Source organism: Odocoileus virginianus, chromosome 18, assembly GCF_023699985.2.
Source record: "Odocoileus virginianus isolate 20LAN1187 ecotype Illinois chromosome 18, Ovbor_1.2, whole genome shotgun sequence".
Lineage (NCBI taxonomy): Eukaryota > Metazoa > Chordata > Mammalia > Artiodactyla > Cervidae > Odocoileus > Odocoileus virginianus.
Window position 1 is genome coordinate 38,548,252 of NC_069691.1, and position 14,946 is coordinate 38,563,197.

The following is a 14,946-nucleotide window of genomic DNA, read 5'->3' on the forward strand; positions in this document are numbered from 1 at the left end:
ACTTCCGTTCCTCATTCCCTTGACTACCTCCAGCTCAGTGGTTTTTAAGAAGAAATAAAAACCCAAAACACCTCCCTCAGAGAGGCCTCCTTCTTTAGCATCTCTCTCCACTCAACTCCATATTTGTTTTCTTCACAGTACACATGCCAAAGTATAATTATTTGGTTGTTTTCTTCATCCGTCTTCTCGCCCAGACTGTAGCTAAGATATATAAACATAGGAAACTTGTCTTTTTTTTCTTCTTCAGGATCACAAACAAAAAGGAGGCTCTCAATAAATAGTCATCATTGGAATTTATGGATGAAAATGTATGGTTTCATTGAGTGAAATATCTGATGCAAGAATTACTACATAAACTAACTCACCTAATTTTTCCCTTTCTAAAAAGAAATCTGCCTCCTAGGTCTTAAATTTCCTGTTCAGTTCAGTTCACTCAGTCGTGTCCAACTATTTGCAACCCCATGGACCACAGCATGCCAGGCTTCCCTGTCCACCACCAACTCCTGAAGCATACTCAAACTCATGTCCGTTGAGTTAGTGATGCTATCCAACCATCTCATCCTCTGTCGTCTACTTCTCCTCCCACCTTCAATCTTTCCCAGCATCAGGGTCTTTTTGAATGAGTCAGTTCTTCACATAAGGTGGCCAAAGTATTGGAGTTTTAGCTTCAACATCAGTCCTTCCAATGAATATTCAGGACTGATTTCCTTTAGGATGGACTGGTTGGATCTCCTTGCAGTCCAAGGGACTCTCAAGAGTTCTCCAACACCACAGCTCAAAAGCATCAATTCTTCGGTGCTCAGCTTTCTTTATAGTCCAAAACTCTTACATGCATACATGACTATTGGAAAAACCACAGCTTTGACTAGATGGACCTTTGCTGGCAAAGTAATGTATCTGCTTTTTGATATGTTGTCTAGGTTGGTCATAACTTTTCTTCCAAGGAGGAAGCGTCTTTTAATTTCATGGCTGCAGTCACCATCTGCAGTGGTCTTGGAGCCCCCCAAAATAAAGTCTCTCACTGTTTCCATTGTTTTCCCATCTATTTGCCATGAAGTGAAGGGGCCAGATGCCATGATCTTAGTTTTCTGAATGTTGAGTTTTAAGCCAACTTTTTCACTCTCCTCTTTCACTTATATCAAGAGGCTCTTCAGTTCTTCTTCACTTTCTGCCATAAGTGCGGTGTCATCTGTGTATCTGAGGTTATTGATATGTCTCCTGGCAATCTTGATTTCAGCTTGTGCTTCATCCAGCCTGGCATTTTGCATGATGTACTCTGCATATAAGTTAAATAAGCAGGGTGACAAAATACAGCCTTGTGGTACTTTTTTTCCTATTTGGAACCAGTCTGTTGCTCCATGTCCAGTTCTAACTGTTGCTTTTGACCTGCATACATATTTCTCAGGAGGCAAGTTGGGTATGCTGGTATTCCCATCTCTTTCAGAATTTCCCACAGTTTGTTGTGATCCACACAGTCAAAGGCTTTGGCATAGTCAATAAAGCAGAAGTAGATGCTTTTCTGGAACTCTCTTGTTTTTTCAATGATCCAGTGGATGTTGGCCATTTGATCTCTGGTTCCTCTGCCTTTTCTAAATCCAGCTTGAACATCTGGAAGTTCACGGTCCACATACTGTTGAAGCATTTCCTGTTACAACCAGCTAAATCAGGGCTAAACCCTTGAACTTGATTAATCTCTTGAAAATCTTTTGAAGGCAGTGGGCTTTCTCTCAAGAAAACACCCTCTCCCCACATCCATAAAACAGTTGAGGAGTTTTCTCCCCTCCACTCAAGTCCATCACCTAACTCGGACTAAGAAACTAAGAGTTGGATAACGTGGAAAGGAGCCAAGGCACCTTCCTGCAATGCAATTTTTGAGAACCTTAATTCTCAAATTTGAGGGAAGACTACAGAGCAAATTCTTAGTAAAGAAGAGGATTTATTTCAATCACATGCCAGATGCTTTTACACTACCTCATTAATGAGGGTGACTTGGCATCAAAAAATTTTCAAATAGAAAACACGGGAAAAATCATCGTTCACAAACTGAAGCCACAAAAAATAAAAGGTTCATCCAAGGTCACTCAATTTTTTAGTGGTCAAGTTAGGACAAGAAAGTAGGTCTCTGTTCCCTTAACCCAGCACTCTCTTCACATAAATCTCACAGGTTTCTTACACGGCGTACCCAGAGTGCCAGTTACCTCAGAAATGGGAGGGAGCGCGGATCGCAGGGAAGGCCAGAGAGGGAAGAGGGCAGGGAGGGGGCACTCTCTTCCTGGACTCCGCAGGAAGCTTGCAGCACAACTGGGGGCTAACGGGACTCGGGGCGCTCACCTGTCTGGGACCCAGAGGCGGGTGGTGCGATCTCGGGACACGGACACAAAAGCCCCCGGTGGATAGAGGCAGCATACCAGGCCCCTCACGTCCAGCTCGTGGCCCGACAGCGAGCAGCTCAGCCGGTACCTGCAGGCGCCGCTCGCCATGGCCCTGATGGGTCCGGCGCCCGGGGCCGGGGCACGGCGCGAGATCGGTCAGTCGAAGGGGCCGGGAGGGCGGCTGGAGAGCGCCTGCTGGTGAGGGACGCCGGGCCCGGAAGAGCCCAAGGGCCGGTGCGGAAGGACGGCAGGGAAGGGGCGCGCCGAGTGGGCCGAGTGACACAGCAACCCTGACATGCACACCGGAATTCATCATCGGCCTCAGCCCGCCATGACGCAGAGTGTGTGCGTCCTGACTGCTGAGGCCAACGCGGAGGCGACGGTCGCTTGGACCGCCAGCGAGGAAGAAATACCACCGCCGGCCTCTCTGTCTGGGCGCCCGAATCTGGTTCTTTTCTGAGCCTGAGTCCTCTCCGAGCCCTGGCTGAGCTTTTTATTTCGATACCGGATATGGTCCGAACTACAAATCCCACAATGCCACGCGTAAGCGGGGCGTGAGTCCCAGGAGCGCCAAATCCGGGTATTTTAAATCTTGGTTCGCCTGGCTAATTGAGTTCGCTTCACGTGTTGTCTTGGGAGCAAGCTTAGTCCGATTTTCACAAACTCTGCGTAGTCTCCCGAGGGTTGTTTTTTTTTTTTTTTTTTTTTTTAATCTAAGACGAGAGATCTTGGGACTAAATTGGAGACAATCACTTGCCTTAAATTCTGAGAATACTAAACTGGGTTCTTGGTACTTTAGAGAAAGTTTTGTTTTTTTTTTAAGATTTTCTCTCAAACTGTCACAACTCTATACAAATGGCAAATGTTGGGTCTCCCTTATGTCTGGAAACACCGACGTTTCGAAAAGGCACGACAGTAGCTTCTCTATGAGACCATATAAAATAGTTGGACGTTAGAAGTTGAAGGTTTTTCTTTCTAGCGTTTCTGCTGGGGCTCTGTAGTAAAAGATGAAGAAGATTAAAAACGTTTTTTTTTTTTTGTTGTTGTTGTTGTTGTTGTTACATGTATTATATATACAAAGAAATTAAGAGATGAATAGCTCGGTGGCTAGAGTTTGGGCTTATACAGCATCTTAACAAAGGAACGATAAGTTTCTATACAAGTGGTAAAAGGACTCTTCAGAGGTAGCATTATGGGAAGACAATTAGATGGGAAACTAACAGTAAAGGCTGGTTAATTGTTTTTAGTAGATTCCTCTGGTGCTGTCTCCAGGCTGATAAAGGTCTCCAATGATTAACTTTTGGCCTTCCTGTTTAAGAAGCTAGAAGAGGAGACTTTGAAAATTTATGTTCTGTTTTTACGCAAATGGAATGGAGAGCTTTTCTTGTATCTACATCTTTTCAATTGCCTTCCACTCAAAATAAGCCTTTTACCAATGTGGCATACTTTGGGATGGCAAATTCTACTTCCCTTCACTAAAGTGACCCTAAAGACAACAAATATGTTGATCTCAAGTGGAATAATTACACGAAAATGCTTTACAAACTTTCAGAACTCAGTCACAGAACATTTCATTTTGTATTGCACAGATTTCAACCTACTTGAAGGCAGGCATACAACAGTAAACCTGGACATAAGGTATGCAAGATGGAAAGTGTGAAAATGTTGAAAGTTATATATATATACACACACACACACACACACACATATAAAATTAGAGCTCCCGTCATTTAAGCTGACTATAGGAAAATTGGAAAAAACAAACTTAAATTTCCTTTTATTAGAGAAGTAGGATTTGAGACGACGTAGTTCTCATTTTTCTTAATTTAAAAAAATTGATATTAAAATAATTCTTTTAAGGCAATTCGCTTTAAATTCAGCCCTCCTCACAGAATCACTGTGAAAAGAAGCCTAAAAGTATAAAGCCTTCAATAAAGTGAGAACATGCTACCAGAATCGCATCGAGACTTAATGCTGTATCATATGTGTTGCGTTCCTTTCTTCTAATGAAAAGGAAACTACTGCTAATTAGAAAAAGACTGTACCACGAATGCTGCCTACCACGGAATAACTTGAAATAATTCTCATTAAAAAGTTTGACGGAGTACAAATGACGTTGCACAGCGATATAATAAAACTCGCTGGAGTGAGTTCACGTCAGGTACACAATCAGAGAGATTATTCTGATTATAAAGAAAATCAGTTTCCAAATAAAATATTCATTCCTAGCCAAAACGCCGTTTTCCATCTCTTCCAGAAAAGCTCTGGGGAACCGAGAAAACGAAAGTTAGCCGTCAAATATCGCGAGAACATTTCACTCTCGCGTCACTGAGCGGAGGCCGAGGATTGGCCAATCCGATAGAGGCACCCCGCCCCCTGTTCCCGGGCGACGAAAAGGCTCGCGGCTGCCGGAGATTAGGCTTTGAGGGCCTAGGAAAGCTGCAAGCTGGTGAGAGCGACCTTTCCAGTTAGGGAGCGGGTTCGCTGGCCCTACCGGTGGGCTACGCGGTGGTGGAGGGCTCGCAAGAAGTTCGAGTGCCCCTGGGTGGTGCGACCTCGCTCCTTTCGCACCCCTCAGCGCCAGCTGAGGTGAGAAATCCCCGGTCCCAACTTTTTCCTTGCGTCCGTTACTGGTTGTCTTAGCTTGGACGATGCTGATGGGCTTCAAACAAAATAAACCCGGCTCTTAGGAGTTCTCCTCCAGCCCGACGCCGGGCTAAGGAAGGCCCATTTTTAGTCCTGCAGAACATGAGAAAAGATTTTCTCACACAGTCCCCTAAGCTGACCTGCCAGGGGACCAGAGGGAACGTCCCGAGCGCCTCAGAAAATTAACTGTGGGCTGAGTGTTACTCGAAGTAGTAATAGCTGTCTGTCTGTTGGTCATAGCAGAAGGGACTTAGCAACTTTCCGCTTCTTCAAAATATATTAAAATGGTTGGTTTGGGGAGGATAATGATTGGGATAATAATTAGGAGCCAGGTATTTCAGTATCTGAAATCGCCACAAAGACTGCAAGCTGGAGCTCTCGCCAGACTACAATAAGAAAACAGCCCTGAGGGTGTATGGCTGGTAACTGTCGGAGCTCCGTTAGTATCCCTAGTCTTTCTGGGACCTCTCTGGTTGTGTGAATAACCCCTTAGATTATGCGAATATTCGAAAGACTAACCCCGGAGTTAGTGGCCTGTTTGTTACTAGTGCTCCTCCCTTGTATTTTACCCCGTAAAACTGATAAAATGTTAACTAAATTTTTTCCCGCTGTAATAAAGCAGTGGAATCGGGTGGAATTCTATGTATTGTCCAATTTCTTAAAGTTTTCAGGAAAGCTAGAGTAACCCCAACTATTTTTGCTGAATGAAAAGGTTTATGGTCTTAACTTTCTCTGAGAGGAAACCGTTTTTCTTTTTTTCCCCCTTGCCACCGCCTTAGTTCCAACAGCAGGGATGGAACTGGTGCCCCCTGTAGTGGAAGCACAGAGAGTTAACCAGTGGACTGCTAGGGAAGTCCCTGGTAGAAACTGTTTGGACCATAGACCTCGTCTGCCTTTGAAAAAGTCGTTTTATAAAACGTACTTTTCCATTTGAAATAATAGTAATAATTCTGTTACTTTGTCCGAAGAGTTCAAAATGGCCAGAAAATAGAATCACGGAGCTAGTTGGAATGGGATGATTCTAAGTCTGCTGTGAACATATTAAATATAAAGTAATAATGGGATATCTGAATAGAAATCCACCTCCCCCCCAGCAGTTGAAAACTCAGAATTGTTGTCCAGTTTTAAGGACAGAACTGGAGATACTGATTTGTGAGTCATCAGCCTAATTAGAATTAAATGAAAACAAAATATTATGGAGAGGAGAGAAATAATTCCAAGATTGATCATGAATAATGCCAAGGAAACCCAGAGAAGTACTGGGCAGGGGCTACTGAAACTGAGAAGCCATTTTGGTTTAAGAAGTGATTTGTTTTCTTTTTGATAATTTAGTAAATTTTTGTAGCTGGATTTTGTAGCTGGCAATGCCTTCATGTGGAAGGAAATTCAGAAGGTACAAAAAAAAAAGTTTTTGCCTGGCACTGAGATTAATGCTGGGGATGTAAAAATGAATAAGATCCAGCTCTTGCCTTCAAGGTGAAAAAATATTTAAGCAGGTTGGTGTGATAGGTCCTGGGATAGATATGTGTACAGATGCATAGTAGCAGTTCAGACAGCCCTGTAAATTCAAATTGAAGAAGGTTAGGGTGGTTATTCGGTGAAGGCAATGGCAACCCACTCCAGTACTCTTGCCTGGAAAATCCCATGGACGGAGGAGCCTGGTGGGCTGCAGTCCGTGGAGTCGCTAAGAGTCGGACACGACTGAGCGACTTCACTTTCACTTTTCCCTTTCATGCACTGGAGAAGGAAATGGCAACCCACTCCAGTATTCTTGCCTGGAGAATCCCAGGGACGGGGGAGCCTGGTGGGCTGCTGTCTATGGCGTCGCACAGAGTAGGACACGACTGAAGCAACTTAGCAGCAGCAGCAGCAGGGTGGTTATGGACTGGTGGTTCATGGATTCCTCGGGAGTATAACAGGCAAGTTGTGTTACACAAGGGACAAGTCAGGAGGCCAATATAATCCACTTGAGTCCATGAGGCTCTGAGCAGTACTATAGCAATGGAGAGGAAGTTATATTTTATTTTATTTTATTTATTTTTTTTTCCATTTATTTTTTGGAAGTTATATCTTAAATATTTAGAAATAAAATTAGGATTATGTGGTTAGCCATGGGAAATGAGGGAGAGGGAGAAATCAAGGACTAAATTTCTGGCTTGTGTGATTAGGAGGTATACCAGGGGGAAGAGTAAATTCGGGAGAGATGACAGTGAGTTTACTTTTCATTTGTTTTGAAATGTTGATACTATATTGAAGTGAAAATGGCAAGTAATTATTTGGATATAAACACCTCAGAGGGAGTGTGAGGAGTCAGGACTGGAAATTCAGTATTGTGAGTCATCAGCTTATTAATTGCTCAAACCTTGAGTATAGATGAGGTGGATCAATGAGATGGTAGAGAGGAAAAAGAAAAATAGACTGGTTCGTATCTTGAGAAATGCGACAATAGGAGCAGGTAGAATAAGATGAAGGAGACTGAAAGAGTCGAAACAGAAGAGGGGAGTATCCTGGAGATGGTTGCAATATCTTAGAATTTGCCGGTGTAGAAAAAGAATATATACGACAGAATTAAATGTGGTTTCAGGATCAAGAAATTAGTTTTTAGGGTTAGGAAAGAATGGAACATGACACCAGACTCAAAGAAAGGAAGAAGTTTAGACATAGTCAGTCAGTTCAGTTGTTCAGTCGTGTGCGACTCTGCGATCCCATGGACCGCAGCACACCAGGTTTCCCTGTCCATCACCAACTTCTGGAGCTTGCTCAAACTCAAGTCCGTCGAGTTGGTGATGCCATCCAACCATCTCTTCCTCTGTTATCCCCTTCTCAGGAGCTGGATAATGCTCCGAAGGAGCTTGGAGCAGGGGTTAGGGAGAAGGAGTTTGGCAAGAAGAGGGAAGCTAATGTCCCAGAGGTGTGGGATTAAGAGGATAAATCAGAATAGAGATTGATCTTGAATGAGAGAAGTCATGGCTATTGAGATTGGAAGGCAGCATTTATATAGGTAAGTTGATTTGCTCCAAATATGATGGATTTCACATCTTAATTTTCTTAATTATGACATTAAGTCATCTGCTGAGAGAGGTAGAAGTAGAAAAGTTGTTAAGAATTGGAATCATCAAGGACAGAGTAGCTTATCAAGGATAAATAAAATAATTTCAGAGATGTGAAGATCCATCTAAATTTGGTGACTATGACTTTGCAGTTCTCCAGTCTATAGAGCTGTGAAATTTCCATCAATGGTGTTCAGCAGTCCAGGTTGAATGTAGAGAATAGTTTCTGATTTGTGAAATGGGTTGAAGAAGTGTTCAAGGATGCAAATTAGTGATGGTGCTCATGAGACAGTAATTTAATGTTGAGAAGAAAAGGAATCCTTGAAAATGACCATCATGGTCACTAATGGCTTTTTAGTGGGGATTTCAGTGGACATTTCAGTGTTCATCTTATTTGAATTCCCAGAAGAAAATGTCATGGCTGACCATTCTTGCCTTCTCTTGGCATCTCTGACACACACACTCCTGGCTTTTCTGTTAGCTTTCTTAGTCTTTGTTTTCAGTCTCTTATACACGCTTTCCCTCTTCTGTGCAGCCTGTATATATTTAAATTCCTCAGGCCAGAGTCTTAGGTACTCTTTTTCTCCATATTCTCTCTCTAGTTCAGAATCTTTGAAACTCTTTTGAACATTATTCATAATAGGACATATATCTTACATTATAGACTCGTATACACATATGTATAAATTTACACAAATATAACTGAAACAAAAATTTAATGAAACAGTACCCTTCCTATGTGCAGTGAAACCTCTTGTATCTTCTGTTTTATTTCATGTTTAACTCAAATTGGTCATAACCCTCTAAGTTGTTTTTATAAGCCACTAATTATGACCATAATTTTAAAATGCTATTTTAAATAGTCAAAATTTTGAATGATATTTTATTCTGCTGAGTACAGGAGGGGGCTGATAAACTAGGAGAGAATGAATAAAGGAAATAGTTTAAGGGGAGGTGTTCAGTTCAGTCGCTCAGTCGTGTCCGACTCTTTGTGACCCCATGAACTGCAGCACGCCAGGTGTCCCTGCCCATTACCAACTGTCGGAGTCTACCCAAACCCATGTCCATTGAGTCGGTGATGCCATCCAACCATCTCATCTTCTGTCATCCCCTTCTCCTCCTGCCCTCAATCCTTCCCAGCATCAAAGTCTTTTGTGAGAAAAAGGTAGGAGAGGAAATTAAGGCCAGAGAATAAAGTATCTCTTTAAGATATTTGAGATGAAGCAATTCCAGATGATGATAAGCTCCAGCTCTGCCCATGGCCATGAATTAGAATTGAAATGATTGCTGGGATTTGGGTCATGGAACTGTGAAGCTAGAATGTTACATGTTGAATCCAGTATCTATATGGAAATCATCTAGGTTGTTGATGGTACTAGAATGGAGAGACTGAACAAGATACACAAGACTTTAGTAAATATGGGGGAGAGATTAGGTGGCTCCTATATAAAATCTACCAGAAAAGATCCAAGGCAATATAGTTGCATTATTTGGTCCTCAACGGAAGAGAATCCTGTTGTTCATTACTTTTTTTAAACTTTGAAGAATAACGTTTGCCAATTACATTGTGGAGCAAGGAGAGTGCCATTCTTTGCCTTGGACAAGAAGCTAAGACAGCCTTCACTACCAAAAGTATTTTCAGAAGACAGGATCCTGTTAAGTTGACGAGTACAAGGAAGTATTTATAACAGGGTTGAGAATATAAGGGAATTTACTATAGACCAGAAAGCACAGATAAAAATAGTCAGAAAAGAAAGATACTGGTTTTGCAAGGAGAGAGAAAACTTTAGTTAACTAGAGTATGAATGAGAGCCCAGGAGAGAAAGGTAAGTAGAGGGACTTGCATTTTGATAAGATAGTAGGGAAATGAGGAGGGCATGTTATAATAAATGATTCCATGGTTCTGAATGGAACAGTTATGTCAAATCTGAACAAAATTAAAGCAGGCTTAACCTTGTACATAGTGGTACCTACAATATTAATTTGTAAGAAAAGTCACAGTGGATTAAATGTTTGAAAGGGTATGTGGTTCACTCCTGTCTTGCTACAGGAGGTATCAAAGGAGAATTAAATTATTCTTGTTTCCAAGCAGTGGTTAAACTGAGCAAATAATGGCCAGTAATCACAAACCTTCAGCAGTTCGCCCTGTTTCTCGAGGTGGGATTGGATTGACAGGAAGGCCTCCTTCTGGAATACGACCCCCATCAGGAAATATTCGAGTGGCAACTGGTGTAAGTTTAAAACAAATTGTTGAACTATTATATGTATATCCTGGTAGAATTTGAAAAGCCTGTCTATAATAAATAGAGATTCTTCTTTGTTTTTCTTTATGCTATAAGCATACTATTATATGTGTTTGTTTGTTTGTTTTTTTAAACATCTAGAAGTATAAAGAGCTTCGCTGGTAGCTCAATTGGTAAAGAATCTGCCTGCAATGCAGAAGACCCTGGTTCGATTACTGGGTTGGGAAGATCCACTGGAGAAGGGATAGGCTACCCACTCCAGTATTCTTGGGATTCCCTGGTGGATCATCTGGTAAAGAATCCACCTGCAATATGGGAGACCTTTGTTCAACCCCTGGGTTGGGAAGATGTCCTGGAGAAGGGAAAGACTACCCATTCCAGTATTCTGGCCTGGAGAATTCCACAGACTGTATAGTCCATGGGGTTGTAAAGAATTGGACACGACTATATGTGTGAGAATGTTTAAAAGACTAATGTTAAGAGACAATGCGTACTCATACTAATATTGAAATTTATTTTAAAGCTACAACAATTTAGGGGCATAGCGTATTGGTGCCAAAACCAAGTGAAGTGGAATAGACCAGAAATGGAATTAGGCAAGAGGAATTTAATTAGTGATGAAGGTTGCATTTCAAATTAGTAGGAAAGCATGAAGTATTCAGTACTGCTGAATAATTGGTAAACCATTTGTTTTTATAAACCAACTCCCACCCTCACACAGAGTCCTAGATATTTTCAAAATTTTATATTAAAAAATGAAATCATAAATGTATTAGCAGAAAATGTAGGCAAGTATATTATATAAATTCACCATCTCCCAAAATTTGCCCAGGTTCATGTCCATTGATTGGTGATGCCATCCAGCCACCTCATCTTCTGATGTTCTCTTCTCCCTCTGCCCTCACTCTTACCCAGCATCAGACACTTTTCAATTAGTTGGTTTTTCACATCAGATGACCCAAATATTGGAGCTTCAGCTTCACCATTAGTCCTGTTGTTAAATAAGGACAAATATGTGGACATTTTGCTCCTTTACAGTTTGGAAGTGGTATAAATATTGTCTAACACATAGAATTTTACATTTTAAAGAAAAATATTACTTATCATTAATTTTAGATATTAATTTTATGTACTATATCAAACATTTTAAAATGTAAGGAAAAGTTTACATATTATATAGAATTCTTAGTTTTATTTTTAATATTCTTTGTATACTGTTAATCTTAGAGGCACAGTATTTCTCTATTTTATTGAAACTGAATCTTGTCATTTAGATGCCACCTGGAACAGCAAGACCAGGCTCTCGTGGTGGTCCCGTAGGGACAGGAGGAGTTCTGTCTTCTCAAATCAGAGTTGCTGATCGTCCTGTAACACAACAAGGTTTGAGTGGGATGAAAACTGGTATGAAAGGTATCTATTTTAAGAAGATGAGCATATTTTATATAAGAAGTATTACAGTATATTAGTGCTGCGTCACTTCAGTCAGGTCTGACTCTGCAACCATATGGACTGTAGCCCACCAGGTTCTTCTGTCCATGGGATTTTCCAGGCAAGAATACTGGAGTGGCTTGCTCTTCCCTTCTTCAGGGGATCTTCTTGACCCGAGATGTTGGAGATGGAACCCTTATCTCTTACATTGCATGTTGGCAGGCAGGTTCTTTACCACTAGCGCCACCTGGGAGCTATTACAGTGTATTGCTAAATCAGAATTATACAGTGAAAGGCTATTTTTCTCAGTTCTTACTCCTTGATTCAAAAATTTTAAGGGTTAAATAAGAGAATGAATATGAGAATTCATTGTGAACTATGGAGTTATATACATGTATGAGCTATTTTAATCATTTTTCTGGTGAACTTTGCTATAAATTTTTAAAATTGAAGTATAGTTGATTTACATATACATGTATATTTCTTTTCAAATTCTTTTCCCTTTTGGTTATTATACAATGTTGACTATAGTTTTCTATGCTATAGAGCAAGTAGGTCCTTGTTGGTGAACTTTACTATAATTTCTTTGAAGAAATTTGAAGGAAAACTCAGAAATGAAAATTAGATTTCTAGTATTATATAGAAATATTCTGAAATAGTTTTTTTTGGTTTCCATATCAAAATGACAATGGTAGGTATTTGTATATTTATGAGAAGTGAGACCAGAAGTGTTACTTTTGGTAATAATTATTATTCCATTATAATGCTTAAGTAAGAAAGTGAGGCTAACATACAGATTTATACTACATCTCTCCTTATCTCTCTATGTGTTTAGAAATGCATAATAATAATAACACTATATGTTTTATAATAGACCAAAAATTTGGTCTATTATATATATATAAATCAAAACATAGGGAACTGTTTCATATTGAGTTTTTAAATTTTATGTATATGTGCAAATGACTTATCAGGGATGAACATACTAGTATGAAATTAGTATAAGGTGATATACCGACTTCTATAATATAATATATCCTACCTTTCAGCAAACTTAATTTTCTTACTTATGGTACAACTTAGTTCACTAAATATTAAAAACCAGTTGGTTATTGGACTTCCCTGGTGGTTCAGTAGTTAAGACTCTGCACTTCTGATGCAGGGGCCACAGATTTGATCCCTGGTTGAATAAGATCCCATGTGCCATGCAGGGTGGCCAAAGGATGAAAAAAAATCAGTTGTTTAGAAATACTTGCTTAATAATTAATTATCAATGCTGTAGAGGAAAATGACTCAAAATTTTGTAGTTGTTTAGTCTTTAAAAGTGTATTCACAGAATCATTTATGTATTTAATATTTCTTATTTAAAAACCTTAAGGGCAGAAACCTTAAGGGTGCAATTCTAAGAACTCATCAAATTTTATTACTGTATTAATTTCTCCTTTAAAACAATCAGTATTATTAACTATTTAATAATTAAATATATTTAATTATTTAAGATTAAATAAGATAAGAACCAGTATTATTTAAATAATAACCAGTATTATTTAATACTTAAATATTAAGTATTATTTAATAATTTAAGTATTATTTAATAATACTTAAATAGCATTTAGGTGTTTAAGAAAATAGTCATTTTCTACAAATATAGTTTAAAGCCTTATGTGAAAAGTTCTGTTACCAGCATGTACCACTATCTGCTGTGATTTTGCTGTTACCTGTTCCAGTGCCTCATTTCCCATTCTAGTGAGACATTCTCTTCCTCTTCTCAGCATGGATTTCAGTCAATACTTCCTAGCCTTTTCTCTCATGCCATGCAGGGCACTTCCCCTCTCTCAAGGTTTGGGACATTTAACCTATGGGCTTTTTTAGTCCTACTGAAATGTAAGATTGTATTCCTGAAAAGTCTCTGAAAAATTATATAAAATCATAATCTCTGGCCTACACTGAGAAATTTATAGTCAAAATCTACACTGTCCATTGTGATAGCCAATAGCTATTTGTATTTGTAATATAAATTATTTGTATTTTTACAAATACAAATATTTGTGATTATTTAAATTAATTAAAATTAAAGTATTTTACCAGTTCAGTTCAGTCGCTCAGTCATGTCCAACTCTTTGTGACGCCATAACCACAACCTCCCTGTCCATCACTGGCTCCTGGAGTCCACCCAAACCCATGTCCATTGTGTCGTGGATGCCATCCAACCATCTCATCCTCTGTCATCCGCTTTTCCTCCTGCCCTCAATCTTTCTCAGCATCAGGGTCTTTTCAAATGAGTCAGCTCTCCGCATCAGGTGGCCAAAGTATTAGAGTTTCAGCTTCAACATCAGTCTCTCCAAAGAACACCCAGGACTGATCTCCTTTAGGATGGACTGGTTGGATCCAGTCCAAGGGACTCTCAAGAGTCTTCTCCAACACCACAGTTCAAAAGCATCAATTCTTCTGCACTCAGCTTTCTTTGTAGTCCAACTCTCACATCCATACATGACTACTTAAAAAACCATAGCCTTGACTAGACGGACCTTTGTTGGTAAAGTAATGTCTCTGGTTTTTAACATGCTGTCTAGTTTGGTCATAACTTCCCTTCCAAGGAGCAAGCGTCTTTTAATTTCATGGCTGCAGTCACCATCTGCGGTGATTTTGGAGCCCAGAAAAATAAGGTCAGCCACTGTTTCCACTGTTTTCCCCATCTATTTGCCATGAAGTGATAGGACCGGATGCCATGATCTTAGTTTTCTGAATGTTGAGCCTTAAGCCAACTTTTTCACTCTCTTCTTTCACTTTCATCAAGAGGCTCTTTAGTTCTTCTTCACTTTCTGCCATAAGGGTGGTGTCATCTGCATATCTGAGTTTATTGATATTTCTCCCAGCAATCTTGATTCCAGCTTGTGCTTCCTCCATCCCAGCGTTTCTCATGATGTACCCTGCATATAAGTTAAATAAGCAGGATGATAATATACGGCCTTGACATACTCCTTTTCCTATTTAGAACCAGTCTGTTGGTCCATGTTCAGTTCTAACTGTTGCTTCCTGACCTGTATACAGGTTTCTCAAGAGGCAGGTCTCAAGAGGGTGGTTTGGTATTCCCATCTCTTTCAGAATTTTCCACAGTTTATTGTGATCCGCACAGTCAAAGGCTTTGGCATAGTCAATAAAGCAGAAATAGATGTTTTTCTGGAACTCTCTTGCTTTTTCGATGAC

General features: G+C 40.1%; 2 protein-coding genes across 4 annotated transcripts in view; one reads left to right on the top strand and one right to left on the bottom strand.

Annotated features, from left to right (window-relative positions):
• The window catches only part of PLAA (phospholipase A2 activating protein), a 37,400-nt gene extending 34,503 nt beyond the window's left edge, over positions 1 to 2,897 (bottom strand). Inside the window, exon 1 of the mRNA XM_020887752.2 lies at positions 2,332 to 2,897. Within this exon, the coding sequence (XP_020743411.2) occupies positions 2,332 to 2,480 (149 nt within the window). The 5' untranslated portion in view covers positions 2,481 to 2,897. The remainder of the gene's footprint in view (positions 1 to 2,331) is intronic.
• Positions 2,898 to 4,729: 1,832 nt separating this feature from the next.
• IFT74 (intraflagellar transport 74) overlaps positions 4,730 to 14,946 on the top strand; it is a 97,784-nt gene continuing 87,567 nt past the window's right edge. The window contains exons 1-3 of one of the 3 annotated variants that reach the window (XM_070480593.1): positions 4,730 to 4,961; positions 10,161 to 10,299; positions 11,586 to 11,721. In XM_070480593.1, coding sequence (XP_070336694.1) covers positions 10,180 to 10,299; positions 11,586 to 11,721 — 256 coding nt within the window. In that variant the 5' untranslated portion in view covers positions 4,730 to 4,961; positions 10,161 to 10,179. The remainder of the gene's footprint in view (positions 4,962 to 10,160; positions 10,300 to 11,585; positions 11,722 to 14,946) is intronic. The other 2 variants (XM_020887755.2, XM_070480592.1) reach the window with 2 other exon arrangements.